This window comes from Ptiloglossa arizonensis, chromosome 2, assembly GCF_051014685.1.
Source record: "Ptiloglossa arizonensis isolate GNS036 chromosome 2, iyPtiAriz1_principal, whole genome shotgun sequence".
NCBI lineage: Eukaryota > Metazoa > Arthropoda > Insecta > Hymenoptera > Colletidae > Ptiloglossa > Ptiloglossa arizonensis.
Genome location: NC_135049.1, coordinates 9,232,295 through 9,250,922, shown reverse-complemented (window position 1 = coordinate 9,250,922; position 18,628 = coordinate 9,232,295). Strand labels below are relative to the sequence as shown.

Genomic DNA, 18,628 nt, shown 5'->3' with positions numbered 1-18,628 from the left:
TTTTCCGCGTCCGTCTTTCCGTTCGATTCTATGGCACGTATCGCAAATCGTTCGAAAATCTTGTAACGCGACGAGTCGGTGTACCCCGCGCGGTTTCTCGCACGAGGGAGACAGGTTGCGGCGCAAGCGTGGCAACATCGATACCCCACCAGAGGTACATTTTCCCCCCCGTTTTGGTGGGAGCTGGTCCGAGACGGCTGGGTGGTGGCCGTCGATGGTAGGGTAGGAAGCCTCTCCTCCGGCAGGGCGATGCACACGGTTTCGCAGAACGTTCGGAGCCACCTCCACCTTTCTATGCGTCCCTCCAAGTCCCTCCAGGTCCCTCCGGGTCTCCGATCCTCGACGCTGAAGCCGGGAACCCCGCGAAGCCAGCTCCATAGTGCGGCGGTACCCGCTAATCAAATCGCACATTCCGAGATCTCGCGGCAGTGTCCCCTTCTCGGTCGATCCCGCGGACTTATCGCTCGTTGACCTTTGCTCGATCGGCAACGAATCGTCCGCGAAACGGTGCACGATCGGTTACGATCGTTCGAGATGTTTCGAGTGATCGTCGACCGTTGCTCACCGTCGATCTTGTACACGCAACGTACACGAGCAACGGCGATCCACCAGCCGTCGACGATCGGACGTCGGATCGGTTGACAACGGTGGACGGTGAAACCAAGGAAACGGATCTCATCAGGAACGAGAGAAACACCGGTAACGTATCGGTGGAAGGATATTCGATATCGGATCGTTGGCATTTTACGGGCCCTGGACCGTACAAAGGAACGAGAGTATCGATTCGATCGTTCGGTAGCGAGGTACGCGTCGATTGGTGCGCGGGGGATGATCGTCGAATCAACGATCGTAACGGTCGAATGAAAGCGAAAGAACCGGTGTATTAATTCGGTCGCGAGGTATTTCGAAGATTCCGGAGAAAAGTTCAACGGTGCTCGAGAGGGAATCGTTGGTGCGCGGTGTACGATCATCGTCGGCGGGATGGACGCTCGCGTCGCCCGATGACGGACTCGGGACGGGTTTGCCGCTCGACCGATGCGAGCGGAGAGGAAAAAAGAAAAGGAGAGCGTGGCAGGACGAAAATCGCGATTCAAGAGCCGTGGTGGAATTCGACGTTTCTTACCGGTCGGCGCGGTCGAGCGCATTCGGCTCGAATCCCCGGACGAAAAGAAGACCGGCGACGGCGAAGCGCTTGGCCGAATCGGCCGAAAGTATCGCCGCTACGCGATTCATTGGGTTTTTCTCTCTATCGGCATCCGGGATTTACATCGGACCCGGCCACGATTTCCATCGACGCGCGTGCAAAAACACCAACGGGCCGCCCGATCCCGATCAAAGGACAACGGACCAGATAGACGCGCTGCGCGGAAGATTAGAGGATAGAGCCAACAAAGCTTCCACCGGTATCCGGTGATCTTGCTCGAACCGATTCGAAATTCGTATACGGGTGTCGGGACCGTTCGGCGAGTGCTCGTAAAGGAACGGACATTTTTGCGGACCTTCCTGGACATTGGATTACGATCGACGCGCGTGTCTCGCGAGCCTCGCGAGCACGACAGATCTTTATCTCGAGATCGGCGCCGATCCGCGAATCGGTCTCGGATCGATCGTAATAAAGAAACCGCGTCGAAGTTCTCCGAGTCCGTTTCGTGACACGACCGATTACGAAATTATCGAACGCGAATCGCGAGACCTCCCGAACAGAGGGTGCTCGGGGATAAAGAAACGGGAGATAATCCCGAGGCGAGGTGGAGGACACGGCGGCCGGCGATACAGACCGCCTCCGATAGAGCGGGAGGAGAGGAGAGGAGCGAAGAGGAAACAGCGTTCGTCGAGGCGTTCGCGCGCACGATTCGCCGCACCAAGGAAGAATCGCCGCGATCCGAGCAACATAGCCAAGGTTATGGTCGAGATAAACCGGGATCCGTGAACAGCCCGATAAGACGCGGACTCGACGGATACGAGAGGGCCGAGCGAGCGAGTGCACGGCTGGCTTCAGGCCCGCTCGGATCTTGCCGGAAGGTGTCGAGACGCTGCCCGATTCACGATCTCGGCCACCTGTCGATCTCGCTCGATACGTATCGATCGCTCGCCGCGATTCACGGCCTGGAATTTCAACGATGCCGATCGACGCACCCGAGTGACAGTTTCCCCGTTTCGTCGAACCTTTTAACCGTGCTGCACGGTGTGTTTCTTACGCAAGGGACGTTTAACGAGGGTTCCGAGGGAATCTCACGGAATGTTGACCCGTTGACCGTACGTCGATCAGTGACACTCGGATCGTCGAAACTCGTCACCGGAGTTTTTCCTTATCGTTCTCGCGATGAGACACCCGAAAGGGTAGAACCACCGTACGATGAATCGAACGGAGCGTTTCGGAGAACGTTGTCGGTTTTCGTCGATGATCGAGAACCGCGCGTAATACGCCCGCTCGATCGACGATTAAATCGCGCGGTGGGTTTTCTTTTCCGCGAGGCTGTGGACGGGACTATTTACAAACAAGCCGTTCGGGCCCCGTGGCTTCCGCTCGCGGCGCTCGTAAACATTCGTAAACGTTCGTACGCCGCGATCAGTGATCCACGGAACGGAGACGTTGGCGCTTCGCTTCGCCGCTCGATACGCGATCGTTGAACCGAGCAACGAGTCGCTCTCTCGGACGGAGAGACGAACCGATCGGAACGGTGCGAGAGAAGCCCCGCTTCGATCGCCATCGACCATCAGTCGTCTACTTCGCGACAACGCGACGAGAGATTACGACGGGAACTTTGGACGATCGATCGATAAAGAGACGCGCGAACCGATCGTTTCTCCGTTGACTTTTCCGTTTGGTTGCGACGGTAACTCGACACGGGTATCCGTAACGAGCGCGGAGCGGAACAACCGCGTACGGTGCCAAGTGTATCCGAGTGGAACTGTCACACCGGACGAGAACACCGTGATAAAGGAACACACGGGGACCGTGTTGAAGCGCGCGGCCTTCGATGGAGAGTGAATTCGCGAGACGCGCCGCGGTATTCTCCGGTGGACACTCTCGAGAATTTTCACGGCCGCGAACGCCAATCGGAACCGTCCACTCTGCTACCGGCTAGATCACCTCGATCGAAGACGAAACAAGCTCCACGGTTCACGATCGAACAACGATGGAGCTCTACTTGCCGTACACCCCGTTGTTGGGCAGTTGCGGGATACTCCCAGCGGTGAGCAGCGGACCCGGTTCCGGAGGATGCCGCCCGGTACTCTTGGGTGGCGTCGATCTCTCGATGTCAGCGGCGGTGAAACCCGCCGCGACGCTACCGAGCACCGGTCCCCCGCCTCACAATCCGCTTCATCATACACCCGTGGGTTTGCCCCTGCCGCCGTTGGGATCTGCGCCCGTGATGATGCCACGACCACCGGCCAACGCCATGCCAACGGCCAACGCCATGCCACCGATGGGACCGTCCTTGCCACCCGCGCATCAAGACACGGCCGATTTGGCCGAGACGGTGCCCAACCAGGACGTCTTGCTGGACCTACTCGCCAGGAACAAGAACCTGGAAGGTAAGGATCGCTACGAGCGTTTCTTTTTTTTTTTGCGACGCGCAACTCGAATCGGGACAACCGATCTCGGTTCTTCTTACGCCGGAGAGACGGACGTGTTCTTCGCGTGTTCGCGATTCGACGATCGTTCGGACGACGGAACACGGCTCGAGAGATTTCGGTGGGAAGATGGCGGCGCGCGAGATAACGACAAGATTTTTCCAGCTCTGTCGCTCGAAATTGCGGATACGGTGGCCGCATCAGTCGTACCGTTCGAGACACCTCGCCACGTATGTTTCTCGTATTTTGAATGAAATCGATTCGTCGATCGGTACGAGAAGTCGAAAGGAAATTGTACAAATACTCTGGATCGTGTATTCTTTGCGCGTGTTTACATCGAGTCGAAACTCGTCGTTGTTTACGCGCGCGAACGATACGAATGTTCCGGAGCCGGTCAACCAGCCTATTCTACTTATTTCCGGCTCGTGTCGCGCGTGTCAACTACCGGATTTTCGAGCGCGACGATAATACCGTACGAAGTTTCAGTAGCTACTTCTTATAGTATCGATTCGATAGACACTTCGATGCCTACGAGAGATACGCTCCGAGTGTATCGCTAGAGATTGCTCGATGCCTGGGAGCCGTACCGGGGCTAAGTGGTTTCCTTGAATTTCCTCGGTCTAAGGAGATACGCACGTGTCTTTCGATTACTGACTCTATTTCGCCCGTCAGAGAGTCTAACGTCCAGACAAGATTTATTTATTTTGGATGATGTTTGTCGCGGGAACATCGTGTTCCAAATCGCGACGGTGATCCTGCATCGAGGATACGCATCGCATATTCGGTTGACGATGTTCCATCGGGTCGGATTGTACGTTATCGCAAAACTCGTAGATCTAGATCGGTATTTACAGATACTTTCGTTCAGTTTCGATTTCGTGTTTCGTCAAATTTGCTCCGTTTGCGAGACTCTCGAAAAATTGACAAGGAAAAGCTTTTATCCAAATGCGAAAGTTTACCTTTTCTCTAATCGGATTATTTCACACGTCGCGCGTTGCCTTAGAATTTCGAAAATTTCTACCTAGACTTTACCAAAGTTATATAACTATTATCAGCCTTTGCTATAGCTTCGAGATTTCTCCGTGATTTCTCTTACAGATTGAACGCGCGATAAAAATATTGCGGGGTTTAAAATGTAACGTGCAGGGTTACGCAGATTTCGTAATAAATCCAGTGCGATGAATTGAATATGTACGATTTATCCAGTGGGAAAATTAAACAGGTTTTACGTTTCATCGTTGATATTTGAATTACGCGAAACGAGAGCAACTGTTTACCGATTGTTGATACTTGCACGAGCCCGTGTTCTAACAGTGCTCGAAATAAAACGCAACTTTCCCCGAGAAATTGGACAAGATGTTCATTGCCAGAGAATTAGGATCGAGATCTTCAATGCGGACGATTTTTACTCGGAATTGGGATCGATTTCGCGAGTCCAATTACCAAACGGGTATTCATAGGCGGGTGGTCGATTTTACATAAACTAGGCGATCGTCGAAACGAACATGTTGCAATTACCTCTGTAGATCCGTAAAAGCATCTCGAGATAACGAGCGGATCTAGTTTCAATGGTTTCGTCGCTATCGTTGGTTCTTGTAATATCAGGTCAGATTGAAATTTTTGTACCACATTACGCGAACAGTGGCGAGTTCTATCGATAAGGACTCTCGATCCGAATGTTCGATAAGATTAACGTCCACCTCGAGAACGTGTACGATTGTTACATTCGAAACACTGTTCAGTCACTTTTGCGTCGGTTTGGTAATGTCCACAACGACAACGATACCTGTTATCGTCAATGTTGAAAAGTCGAGTGTCTCGAAATTTCGGCTTTCGGTTACAACGAGGTTGAGGTACACGATTAAAAAATTGAGCAAAATTGAACAAGTTCTGCATGCTCGTTACACCGAGAATAATATTCGTCGTTCACCGTGTTTTAAGTCGCTTTGCGAAGTAAGGGAACAAGGAGACGGCGGGAAACGATGTTTTTCAGAAATTTTCATTTCCTCCGAAAGAAAAGAAACTCGAAAATTAAAATTGAATTCAATGGACCCTAATGATATTACAAGATTTAAAAGAGCGGTTCGTTACGTTTTTCCATCGGCACGTAATTGCACATTGTTTTATCGTTACAATGTATTGAACATTAAGAAACTTGAAAATTAAAATTGAATTCAATGGACCGTAATGATATTACAAGATTTAAAAGAGCGGTCCGTTACGTTTTTCCATCGGCACGTAATTGCACATTGTTTTATCGTTACAATGTATTGAAAATTAAGAAACTTGAAAATTAAAATTGAATTCAATGGACCCTAATGATATTACAAGATTTAAAAGAGCGGTTCGTTACGTTTTTCCATCGGCACGTAATTGCACATTGTTTTATCGTTACGATGTATTGAAAATTAAGAAACTTGAAAATTAAAATTGAATTCAATGGACCCTAATGATATTACAAGATTTAAAAGAGCGGTTCGTTACGTTTTTCCATCGGCACGTAATTGCACATTGTTTTATCGTTACAATGTATTGAACATTAAGAAACTTGAAAATTAAAATTGAATTCAATGGACCGTAATAATATTACAAGATTTAAAAGAGCGGTTCGTTACGTTTTTCCATCGGCACGTAATTGCACATTGTTTTATCGTTACGATGTATTGAAAATTAAGAAACTTGAAAATTAAAATTGAATTCAATGGACCGTAATAATATTACAAGATTTAAAAGAGCGGTTCGTTACGTTTTTCCATCGGCACGTAATTGCACATTGTTTTATCGTTACGATGTATTGAAAATTAAGAAACTTGAAAATTAAAATTGAATTCAATGGACCCTAATGATATTACAAGATTTAAAAGAGCGGTTCGTTACGTTTTTCCATCGGCACGTAATTGCACATTGTTTTATCGTTACAATGTATTGAAAATTAAGAAACTTGAAAATTAAAATTGAATTCAATGGACCCTAATGATATTACAAGATTTAAAAGAGCGGTTCGTTACGTTTTTCCATCGGCACGTAATTGCACATTGTTTTATCGTTACGATGTATTGAAAATTAAGAAACTTGAAAATTAAAATTGAATTCAATGGACCGTAATAATATTACAAGATTTAAAGGAGTGGTTCGTTACGTTTTTCCATCGGCACGTAATTGCACATTTTTTTTATCGTTACAATGTATTCTGTACTATAAATCGATCGAATTGACTATTTTCGTTGCATCGATATCTTACATAGCGCGTATGTACGCGATCGATGATCTCCCATTCGGTGGAATATATTACAAATCTTTCTAAATGCAATATATTATGCAGCGAGTGTTATCTCTCGACATAGACTCGATAAGTGGCGCAAGAAACATCCAACGTGTGCATTCCGAGCAAAAATTTCATCGTTCTTAAGTAATATTAAACATACCTTTCAATCACCTTTAATCAAACTCGACGAGACGAATTGAGATATTTGAAATAAATGAATTATTACGTACCGGATAGACTCTTGGATTTGTTTCTTATTTTTAAGCATTCGGACGTCAACGTAAAGTATACTCTTGAAAATTTGTTCGCGTTTGATGTAATCTAGTGGTATATGGAAACTGATATCATCTATCGATTACGAGAACGAATATTTTATTAAGATTTACGGATAATTATGAATCGTTTATCCAATACTCTCTGTATATAGTATAAATCAGAATTTATACTCCATTAACGACATTGGATCTAAATCTATCTCACAATTACTGTGATCGGTTGAACGTTGAGCGTAATAGTTTAACTTGTGACACATTTAAATAGGATAGGTAAAATAATTTCGCGATAATTAGCTGAATCAATTATCTTACCAAAATATGTTGCATTGCATTAAGTATGAAACTTGCAAGTAAAATAGTGAATATGGAATTCAAATGATCTTAAATATCGTAACTAAATTTTCCTCTTTCAAATCGATAATAAGATTTACCAGATATTTTATTATTCATATACTATCTTTGATCGCGTTATTTTCATATCCGTTACGTAATGTTTTATTAATTGTATAAAGCAGTGTTTTACGACTCCTAGGGGGACGCCTCGCGATCCGGGGGGAGGGGCGACAGGGGTATGAAAGAAAACTTTTAACGTAGAAAAGTGTTTTAAAATAAGCAAGCTATTAAATGCAGCCAAAGTATTGATTATTTTCTTACAAATTTCGTGCTGAGAAATTCTTCTCTTTCAAACCATCGACGTAAAATTCTGTCGTTTACAGAATTTTTCTACACCAATCGGTGTCTTTTATCGATGAAAAATGTCATCAGAGGTTCAAAATATCGAGAAAAAGACCATCACATTTTTTGTTAAAATCTACGTTCCTTTTCGTCCTTAAATTCACTTTATTCCGATTCCATTTCTGTTGTTTCGTATCTCGAGTCATCGTCGAAAGGTACACGCATACGCGTATACGTATAACGCATATTTTGAGGCAGAGTGTAATAAATTTCCTTTATTTGTCAAAATATCACGTATATACGTGTACGTGTAATACTTATAACAGGTGTAGGTGCGCATACACCTACATGTGTGTTGGCATGGTTTGGCAAAACCCATAGTGTTTCGTTTGCAAATTTCGATCGAAGACTCATCGAAGCTGTCGAAAATACATCCTCCTTTTTCAAAGTGTCATGGTTTCGCAAGTGTCGTGTCTCAAGAGTCGATCGAAACGGTTCAGCTGCTTAAACGTTCCTCGATAATAAAGGATAGACGATGGAACAGTTCGCGGATCGGCGTAAAGGTTTTGTTAAAAGGGCGCGGTGAGGGTGGTGGATATTTTAATAAGGTAAGTGCTGCAAGGCCGGTTGCTATGCCATTGGGGCGGTTTAATCATGTAATGTGTTCGGAGGCTCGGCCACCCCACAATCAATACGGTATTGCTTCGGGCACGATAGCGAATGTGCTTAAATCTAAACCTAAATCTAAACTTAGTCCCAAACACCGGAACGTAAACTGCACGCCGGTTAGCCTTTTTTGCCCCGTGCCAGCCGATTAAACGACGTTCTTCTATTAACACGCAGTCATTGGATTCGTTTTCTACGGTTCGTACCTATAGCGTGACCGTGATCTACACACTGGCACGTTGACGAAACTTTTAAACGAGTCTATTTTTCCCAATACGGTTTTTGTTCCACGTTGTTAATTGCTTTTTGTTCGACGAATGTGTGCGCATAGTAGGTAACAAAAGTAAGTAAACAATTTGCATTCTAACAAAAAAAATAAAAAAAAGAAAGGAAAAATCAAATAGAGGTAAATATTTAATTTTATAGATTAAAGCTAAAATTTGTTTACATTGAACGAGGATACTTAAATAGCTACACCGATAAGACTTCCATTAATGAAACATCTATTTACGGGACAAATAACAGTGCGAGGTGTTCTCTATATTTACAAATTGAAAATAATCGTCAGGTTTTCTTTGTTAGCATCTAGAGTTCCTTTGTATCGTTTTCTTTTGTACTGTTTTCTGCGGTGCGTGATTTTTGAAGTAGATACGCAATTTTCGTACTACCCATTCGTACAGATACATTTGTTTAGGTAAATGAACGTCGTTTAAAAATTGAAAGCATTCGATTTCACGACATCTCCAATGGCATTGCTGTTGTTCGAAAATTCCAAAGAGTATGGTTTATTTACGGTAAGCGTTTAAAAAAAGCGTTGTACCTCGAAGTGGAAATCACCGATGTCTGTCGAGTAATTCAACCAGCCGAGCAAATGGCTCGCTCTTGTCACTTTTTCTTATTAAATCTTCCGCGTCTTTCCTACTTTAAACTTTCTTACAGTAGCCATCTTTTGAAAACAGAATCCGAGCAACTTTCGCGACATGCTTCCATATTTAAAGCAATTCCTCTCGACGTTGCTTCAAGCCTGTATATTTCACAAAGTAACGAATCGGGGTTAAAAGCTGTTACATCGTCTATTGAATAATCCAAACCTGTATCAAAATGTCGGAATGAATGCAACAATCATTCTAAGAGTGCCAGATGTCGATGTCAATTTTAAGGACTGTCTCCATATTGGCGCGGAAGGGTCATCCGCTACGCGGTCAACTTTCTGACTGTTTTCCTTTTGGTTTTTCTTTCTAGTCAGTTCCAAGTCGAGAGTCACGAAGACTACGGCACTGTCGTCGTTCACGTCAAGGCATAATACTGTATACTTATTTGTTTAGACTTTGTATTCTCATATGTACAAAAACTATACTATTGGATACCGGAGATCACTGCATAATATAATAAACTAGATATTATAATCTGAATTTTACAACAACATTTTATAATCTGAACTTTATAACAACATATTATAATCTGAACTCTACAACATATTATAATCTGAACTTTACAACAACATATTATAATCTGAACTTTACAAGAACATATTATAATCTGAACTTTATAACAACATATTATAATCTGAAATTTACAACAACATATTATAATCTGAACTTTCCAACAACATATTATAATTTGAACTTTACAACATATTATAATCTAAACTTTACAACAACATATTATAATCTGAACTTTACAAAAGAAATATTTATAGTACCATAGAAGGAACGAGCGTTAATCAAATTTATAACGTTGACGATCCTACTCGATGACCGACCAGTGATATTCACACATCCGCAAAACAGTTCATAATTCTCGATTTGCGTTCTCGATAAACGAAAACCCGAGCTTCCACCTCCGCCGCCGCCGCAGCAGACATATCACGGTATACACATTTGCTCGGACTTTGTATTCTTATATGTACAAAAACTATACTACTAGATACGCGAGATCCCTGCATATTATAATAAACTAGATATCATAATCTGAACTTTACAACAACATATTATAATCCGAACTTCACAACAGAAATATGTATAGCACCGTAGAAGGAGCGAGCGTTACCAAGAACTCGATGAACGGCCACCGAGCCACCCACAATCAAATTTTTAACGTTGACGATCCTATTCGACGACCAGTGGTATTCGCACATCCGCAAAACAGTTCATAATTCTCGATTCGCGTTCTCGATATACGAAAACCCGAGCCGCCGCCTCCGCTTCCGCCTCCACCGCCGCCGCAGCAGAAAGCTCTCGCGGAGAACCGCTCGAGCCAGTCGCCGACCACGAGTCGGCGATCAAACGGCGTGGCGATAAAACGCGCGAGCGGAATATTCGCGAGCGAAGATTTCGGACAGGGGGCCAAGGCGAGGACCACGGTCTGACAAGGAGCGGAAAGCTCCAATGAGGATGTCAAGCATCCCTCGGGTAAACGGTAACCATAGGAAACGGTGGCTCATGGCGAATAGGAGTCGGACGGGGCCGCGGGTGGAAAGAAAATGGCGGCTGGTTAGAGGGCGCGTAGTATTTCGTGCAAGGGGTGGTAGAGCCGGCGGGAAAATCAGGACGAAGGTTTCCGTGTTTTTTTCCTGCGAACGACGACCGATCCGCTTCGCTGGCCCGAAAGGGCTGAACCTTGAGATTCCTGTCGCAGTAACACGCGCACGCGAGTATCCAAGTATACAAGTATCAGAGTGTATCAAAGTATCTTTGGCGGCTCTACTTTTGAAGATGTATGAGAGAAAGGAAATAGGAGTGGGGAGAGAGCGTTTCATCCCGGGCCTGCTAGTGGACTCGTCAGTAAGGCATCCTAGCAGGCCCTGCCTTATACGCCGGGACATTGGAAGATCGGTAAGAGATCGTATATATACCGATCGGAGCAGGTACGGGAACTTGCGGGAAACGGTTGGTGGTGAGTTTCCCTCTGGTGGCAAGCGTGGGTAGCGCCGCCACATATCCAAGTATCGAAGTATCGAAGTATCGAAGTATCGAAGTATCGAAGTATCGAAGTATCGAAGTATCGAAGTATCGAAGTATCCAAGTATCCAAGTATCCACTGTATGTACTCGTACAATGCGTACATGTCTAGTGCGCGCGCGTGTATTTACACGATTCGGTTTAACGTTTCGATTCGAGCGTAAAGCGGTCGCCACGACAATCCACGGTCCTAGTTTTGTAAATTTTTTCAGCAGGAAGTAGTTACAGTCGTAAAACATTGTATAAGAAAGAATCGTGAAGAAGCAAAAGTCTTCGTGTCCCCCGGACACGAGCACCGAATAATAAAAGAATTAATTCGACCACGGGGTAAGGAACGATAATGGCGGTTTCATCGCGAATCGATTACAGCGCCAGGGCCACGGTAAATTTCCCGACGTAATAAAAAGTTGCCCGATCCTTTTTCTTCCGTATAAAAGCGCAGGAACATTTTCCCACCTACATTTCTCTTGGCGGAAAACTCGCGGACCGGCGAGAGGGAATTGCTTCCCAAGTCGAAAGTTTCTGCGGTGGCGGTGGTGGTTTTTCCCCGTTTCTTTTTTCCTCTTTCCTTTTTCCTTTTTTCTTTCTTTCTTTCTTTTTTTCTTCCCCCATCCCCGGCCCTTTCCTCCCCTTTTTTACGGCATCGCTGCATCTCCGCCACCCACGCCGGAAAGCCGTAGAACGAGCCCCGCCGGCTCCTCTTCCGGCGTTTCCTTCGTTTTCTTCGTTTTCTTCGTTTTCTCGCCGCGACTTCGCCCCGAGCGACCACTCGGTTTGATACATCGGCACGGTAACGTCGTTAAACACCGGTTATCGACCGGCTATGACCAGTTTCTGTCTTTACGGAGGAAAATTATTAGACGGCCGCGTATCGATGGTCGTTCGATGTATCATTCTCCGTAGTCTCGGGCCGAATTATACGTATATAGAGGGCTCGTAACTCGTGACGCGGGCTTCGAGGAACGCGGTCCTCGAAATGGTGAAAAAATCAGTCGGTAGCACTAAACGAAGATTTCTCGCGCGACGTTTCCATTCCGTGGAACTCGATCTCGATCTCGAGGTATCGATTGAATAGTCGTTCGACACCACACATTTCTCAAAACTCGTGGTACGAGAGAGGAAGATCTTGCGCACGAAATAGTGAAAAAATCAGTCGGTAGTACTAAACGAAGATTTCTCGCGCGACGTTTCCATTCCGTAGAACTCGATCTCGATCTCGAGGTGCCGGTTGAACGATCGTTCGACACGACACATTTCTCAAAACTCGTGGTACGAGAGAGGAAGATCTCACGCTCGAATTGGTGAAAAAATCAGTCGGTAGTACTAAACGAAGATTTCTCGCGCGACGTTTCCATTCCGTGGAACTCGATCTCGATCTCGAGGTATCGATTGAATAGTCGTTCGACGCGACATATTTCTCAAAACTCATGACACGAGCGAGAGGAAGATTCCACACACGAAATGGTGAAAAAATCAGTTGGTAGTACTAAACGAAGATTTCTCGCGCGACGTTTCCATTCCGTGGAACTAGATCTCGATCTCGAGATATCGATTGAATAGTCGTTCGATGACGACATTTCTCAAAACTCGTGACACAAGGAAGATCTCACGCACGATGTAACTCGAGTAGAACCGTCGAAGATTCGCGACGATGAGTCTTCTCGGCGAATAAATTTCCAAAGTCCGGGTGCATCCCAGATTACGTTGACGTTGGTGTTACGGCGCCGTAACTTGGCCCGCGGTACGAGCCAAGTGTAAAAACTTGGGAAACGGTGCGGCGCGAAGTGGCTTTTCACCGCGAGGCGTCGCCGTTGCGAAAATTAATGCGACGATAAAACACGCCGCGAGGACACGAAGAAGGGCAAGTGGCGCGTAAAGTGTCTCTGGGAAAGGAACTGTTCCTCGGTCCTTCGGGCACGCGTGTCGAGCTTCGGCATCGAGTTACACCGCGACCCACACCCGTCGCTATTACAACGTTACGACTGTTTCCCTCGCGCTCGTGAACGATCCAAGTCGGCCCATTTCCGGCCTGACGTTTCGAATTTGAGCTTTGATCGATAGTTTCGTTTTTTCCCGGATCGTTCGTTCACTTTTTTTACGGTTTCGATCTTTGGATATACTCGTGGGACCGCGACCGGGAGAGCATTACCTCCTTAAACACAATTACCGAGTCAATTACTATGAGAAACTGTCGATGGATCGTCCAGTGACAACGAACGCGTCGTTCAACCGTTTCGAGTCATTTCTTGCCTCTTTAACTTCGATCGAGAGTACGAGTTGCCACTGCGAAACAATTATTAAAAAGAGATCGAGTATCGCGATTACGATCTTCTCCTAGATCTCGCAAACGTTAACCATGAATCGTCAAGTGATATTTCATTGATCTTATTAAATTATTTTACATTAGAGTAACCAGAGGGTAGAGAAATTGTCGCAAAAAAATCTCTAAATAAAAGTTACGCGAGTCGCTGTACTTTCGTACACATTGAAATCAGAGTAGTCTCCCGAACGTTTTAACTCGCAAAAATTGTTCAACCGATAACGTGCCGCGACAAGAGTCGACCTCCTTTTCGAAAGGCTCCACGCGAGTTAGCACATCGGCCAACACTTGCAAAGATAATCGCTGTTACATAGTACGTCATCGATTCCAGCGACAGTCTGAAGTGGTTCTCGATATAATTAAGAATTTCGTCCGTCGGTGCCAGTACACCGACCGTTTATTAAACGTGGTATATGCATACGTTCCTCTGCAAGATCGTAGAGAAACATTGGAAAAAATTGACCGGTTCAAATATTCCAATCTCGTCGTGTAATATCAACATTGTACGAAACACTCGACTGCAACATCTACCTTCCAATATCAAACTTTGTTCGTACAAATCAAAGATGTTGATACACCTAAGGCTGTACACATGATACTTCGAGGGCTGTTTTTGCACTACCTTGTGTCATAAAAATTATCTTCGATTCGAGATCTCTCGTATCCCTATCGAGTAACAAAAAGAATGCGTACCGAAAAGAAGTTCGATAACCGAACTTGCAACGATGAAACAAATTTCAGTAAAGCGGGAAACTTCGTTGCGGGAGGGCGTTAAAATCTCGAACAGGGGTTTCCAAACGATTCGATCGCGAGGCTCTGCAAACATCGAACAGTAAGAGCAATAGGTAACGGCTAAATACTGTGTAATCCGAAACGTTGCACCGAAAACTCGAGGGGCTCGGAACTGGTTGGTTTCGCGTTGCGTCTACTGTGGGAACGCGTGACTCGTGCTTGTTTTCCTTGTAGGCGGTACTCGTGGATCCTTTCGGGTTTGCGGTTCGGTTTTTCGACGTTGTACAGGCTCGTGCGGATTTTGTGCCCGTTTTTCCCGCTGCCACGTGACCTCTCGATGATGTTTCCTCGGTGGTGATCGCGCGTGCCCCACCTCCACGGCCGTGTGCCCTACGCGTTCCCCATTGTTGCGCGAGTTTACGCGATCGGAGATTAAGTGGCTCTTGATGGGAACTAAACACCGTTTAAACCGCGCTCGTACAAACCCACGATTGTATACATTCGATAACAGAGGGGTGAGAAAGTAACCCGCGATGCATCGGGACTTGTTACAATCTAGTAACTTTTCATCAATTTTTGTCAAGATTTTTGAAAATTTTCTCACATTTATTTTATCGTTATTTTTATTTACGCTATGAACCCAGTACAGGGTTATTAGCAATATTTTATCGTTACAAGTTCAGAGATTGAACTGCTCGTCGGTAGGTATTCTTTTTATTACTCGATACGAATACGAAATCGCGAATGGTAGATAACTTCTAGTAGCTCATTATTTGCCACGATGTAATGCAAAAACAGCTCTCGAAGCTAGAGTATACGAAAAGTAACGTAATCAAGATCTTCGATTCGTAGGAGCAAAGTGTAACGAAAGACGAGTAAAAAAATTTCACGACTATTGTACATCAATGTGTACGTAGATCGTTTAGAATGTAAACAGTAACGAGCACGGTTTATCGTGTCACATTTTGCTATTGCAACGAAGAACGATCATCGTAATCTTTTTTCTTCACAGATTCTCTTGTAAAGCTTCAATTGTCCGCCGCTCGTTTTTATTATATTTCAAGTTTAAATTCGTTTTTACAGGGGGCAAGATTTTAACGTAAAAGATCTCAGGATTGCAATAAGCGTCGAAAGCTAACGATTGAAAGTAAACGGAAACGCACAAGTTGCGAGAGATCGATCGCTTTTTAATCCCATCGAAGAAGTAAACACCCGGGCGTAAACGCCGTACTAATTAATTTCGCTCGTGAATAATATCAACGTTCACGACCGAATAGTTTAATTCGAGCCGAGCGAGCCACGAATCAGGATATTGCACAGGTAGGTCCACGATGAACGAGTACACTCGCAGGTACATTATTTATGATCGTGTTGCGAGAGAGGTACTGTTGGCTCGAAGCACGGCTGACGCGATGTCCTATAAAAACGTTATGGTGGTTGTCAAGATAAGACACCGCATTGCCTCGCGATGTTCGAAACCTTGCGATGAAAGCTCAAACGAGATAATAAAAACCCCGGATCAATCGGACCGGTGACTCCAGTTACTCGCTTATTTCTGCAAACGAAATTCAAAGTTTTGAACATTTCAAATTTCGAACAGTTTCTTTCTCTTTTTCTTTTCTTTTTCCTTTCGTTTGAAATAATTTGATTTAAGACAGCATTTATCGGTTCCCTTCGCAAGTTTCCTTTCTAAACGCTTACGTTACTTTACTGTATTTAAGTTGTACACGCGGTTTATTTTAATCGACTTAATTAGTTTATTCTTTTCCTTTTGTTTTAGAACGGAAGATTGAAACACCAAGCTGTTTTCCGAACAAAGAAGAACGTGAGTCTTTCTTTTTTTATTTGATATTTCTTTGTTTTTACCTTTGTGTCGTTATCGACATTAAACCACATTCTTGGTTCTGTATCGTTTCATTTATCGGGTTCTCTCTATTTTTTCTTCGTTTCAGCGTATTATAATTTCATGTTCTTTCGTACCTTTACGTATTGTTTACATCCGGAGAACGTTGACTACGAAATAGTCACGATTTGAAACGTGCACTGTTAAAGTTCGCTTCGTTAACACTTCGGTATCATCTGCCAAAGGCATATTCTGCAGCATATTCTGCATTTCAAGAAAAAATTTTAACGATTGACCATTACGTTACAAACAACGACGATTCTAGTTCAAAATTTTAAATCGTATTCCACGGGTAACACGACCATTCTTTGAACAAAAATTTTAGCGCTCGGTTACGTAAATTTACGTTTACAAAAGCAAAAATCTGCCTCTCCTCGACTGTACTTTTAATTTATCCTTAAAATGATCCTTGATATCGTTCCAAAGATTTCTCGTGATACGTGAACGTTAATCGACAAAAGTATGCAAGACACATATTTTTGTAACTGAACGTTTCGATCTCTTATAAGTGATCTCCTCGACTGGACTTTTAATTTACCCTTAAAATGATCCTTGGTATCGTTCCAAAGATTTCTCGAGATACGTGAACGTTAATCGACAAAAGTATGCAAGATACATATTTTTGTAACTGAACGTTTCGATTTCTTACAAATACAGGAACCAATACCTCGTATTCACGTATCGAAACTTTGAATCGATCGTGAATTTATATGCAAAGCGTTTTCAGAGCTCTTTGCGAGATCACCGATAGGCTAGTTTGTCGGATCGGTATCAGAAACGAGCAAAGATTCTTTTCGAGTGCTGACCCTTGCTTTTTCAAGTGGCCGTCGAGCTCCATTCTGCAAGGGTGGAAAGCACGAGACGTTAAGTAGATACAAGATCATCGACTCTGTCCCATATGTTGTCGAGGACGTAGTGTCGGACTCGGCAGTTGGTCGCACTCGTTCCACAATGGCATTGTTACGTGCGATTAGGAGTTACGTTTCGAGTTGTTTATCACCGAGCCAGGGTATCCTCGAAAGTTTCCAAGCCGAGTGGCGCACTTTCCATCGAAAATACGAATGCGGGCGGACAGCTCTCGTTGGGCCCCTTCCTGCGACCCTTTAAACGGTTTTAGACACATCAAAGACAGTTTCGATGATTCTTTTTAAAGAGGGACTGGTATCGATACTTGGTTGCTTTTACAGGGTAATAGTTCGTTTGTCCAAACCGGAATAATGTATCAAACGGTCACGTATCTGGTGCAATAGCGAAACAAGGCTCTCTGTCCTTTGGACCGTGGTACATTCACTTTCCAACAATTGTATCAATCTTGTTACTTTATTAACTAAATTTTTTACAAAATTCATATATCGTGCGTAGTACGATAGCGTCTCGTAAAAGTGTTAGAATCGATCGATCAAAGCTCTTTGCAACGCGACTCGTGTTTCGAGGACGAATAGATTTCTTTCGACTGTACGAACGATGTTAAAGTAACAAGGTGATGATATTAAGGGTTGTGCCTACCTTAGTACGTAATTAACCCATCTGCATCCAAGTGCGGAATAATACACGAGCCTACGACTCCCATTTTACCAATTACAACAGACTACGTTTAACCACTTCTGAGAACTTTTTCGTTCCATTAATTTGATATACATCAGTGTATTCTAAATAAGTTTTACTCTTTTGTGAAAATCTTTGAAACTGCCCCTATGAGTGTTGAGCGCACGCAAAAATCCGCGCGACACGCAAACAAGCCTATAAAAAAATATTTTGCTATATAATATTGCGTATCGATCGTTTTAAACGGTATATTGTTAACCCTTTGCACTCGAGGACTTTTTCGCTAGGGCCTATAAGTAACTCGAGACGATTTGACTCAAATGACTTAAAATGATTTCACATACAAATTAATATAGAAATTTATTACATCTTAAATCTCAAAAAAAAAAGAAAAAAATGACTTGAATTTTATTCCCTCAATTGGTTAACTAAAGTTTTTACACACTGCGGATAACCAAACGGTTGTTCTTTTCTCGTTTTTTTTTACCACTTTGGACAATATACGAATTAATGAAACATATTTCTAAACGTCTCTCTATCGTCAAGTGCTCTACTCACAGACGTAATTTCATCGTTTAACAGCGAAAAATCAAACTCATCTTCGCTCGAGATGATTTCGTTACCACATTCCATGCTTACAGGGCTCAAAAAATTTGAAAATAATATTTTTATTGCCACGACTGCCGAGCTCAGACTGACGCCGAAAAC

The 18,628-nt window shown here is 44.2% G+C and overlaps 1 protein-coding gene across 1 annotated transcript in view; it reads left to right on the top strand.

Moving 5' to 3' along the window:
• The first annotated feature begins 3,406 nt into the window (after nt 1-3,406).
• Lim3 (Lim3 homeobox protein) overlaps nt 3,407-18,628 on the top strand; it is a 105,323-nt gene continuing 90,101 nt past the window's right edge. Inside the window, exon 1 of the mRNA XM_076304885.1 lies at nt 3,407-3,540. Within this exon, the coding sequence (XP_076161000.1) occupies nt 3,423-3,540 (118 nt within the window). The 5' untranslated portion in view covers nt 3,407-3,422. The remainder of the gene's footprint in view (nt 3,541-18,628) is intronic.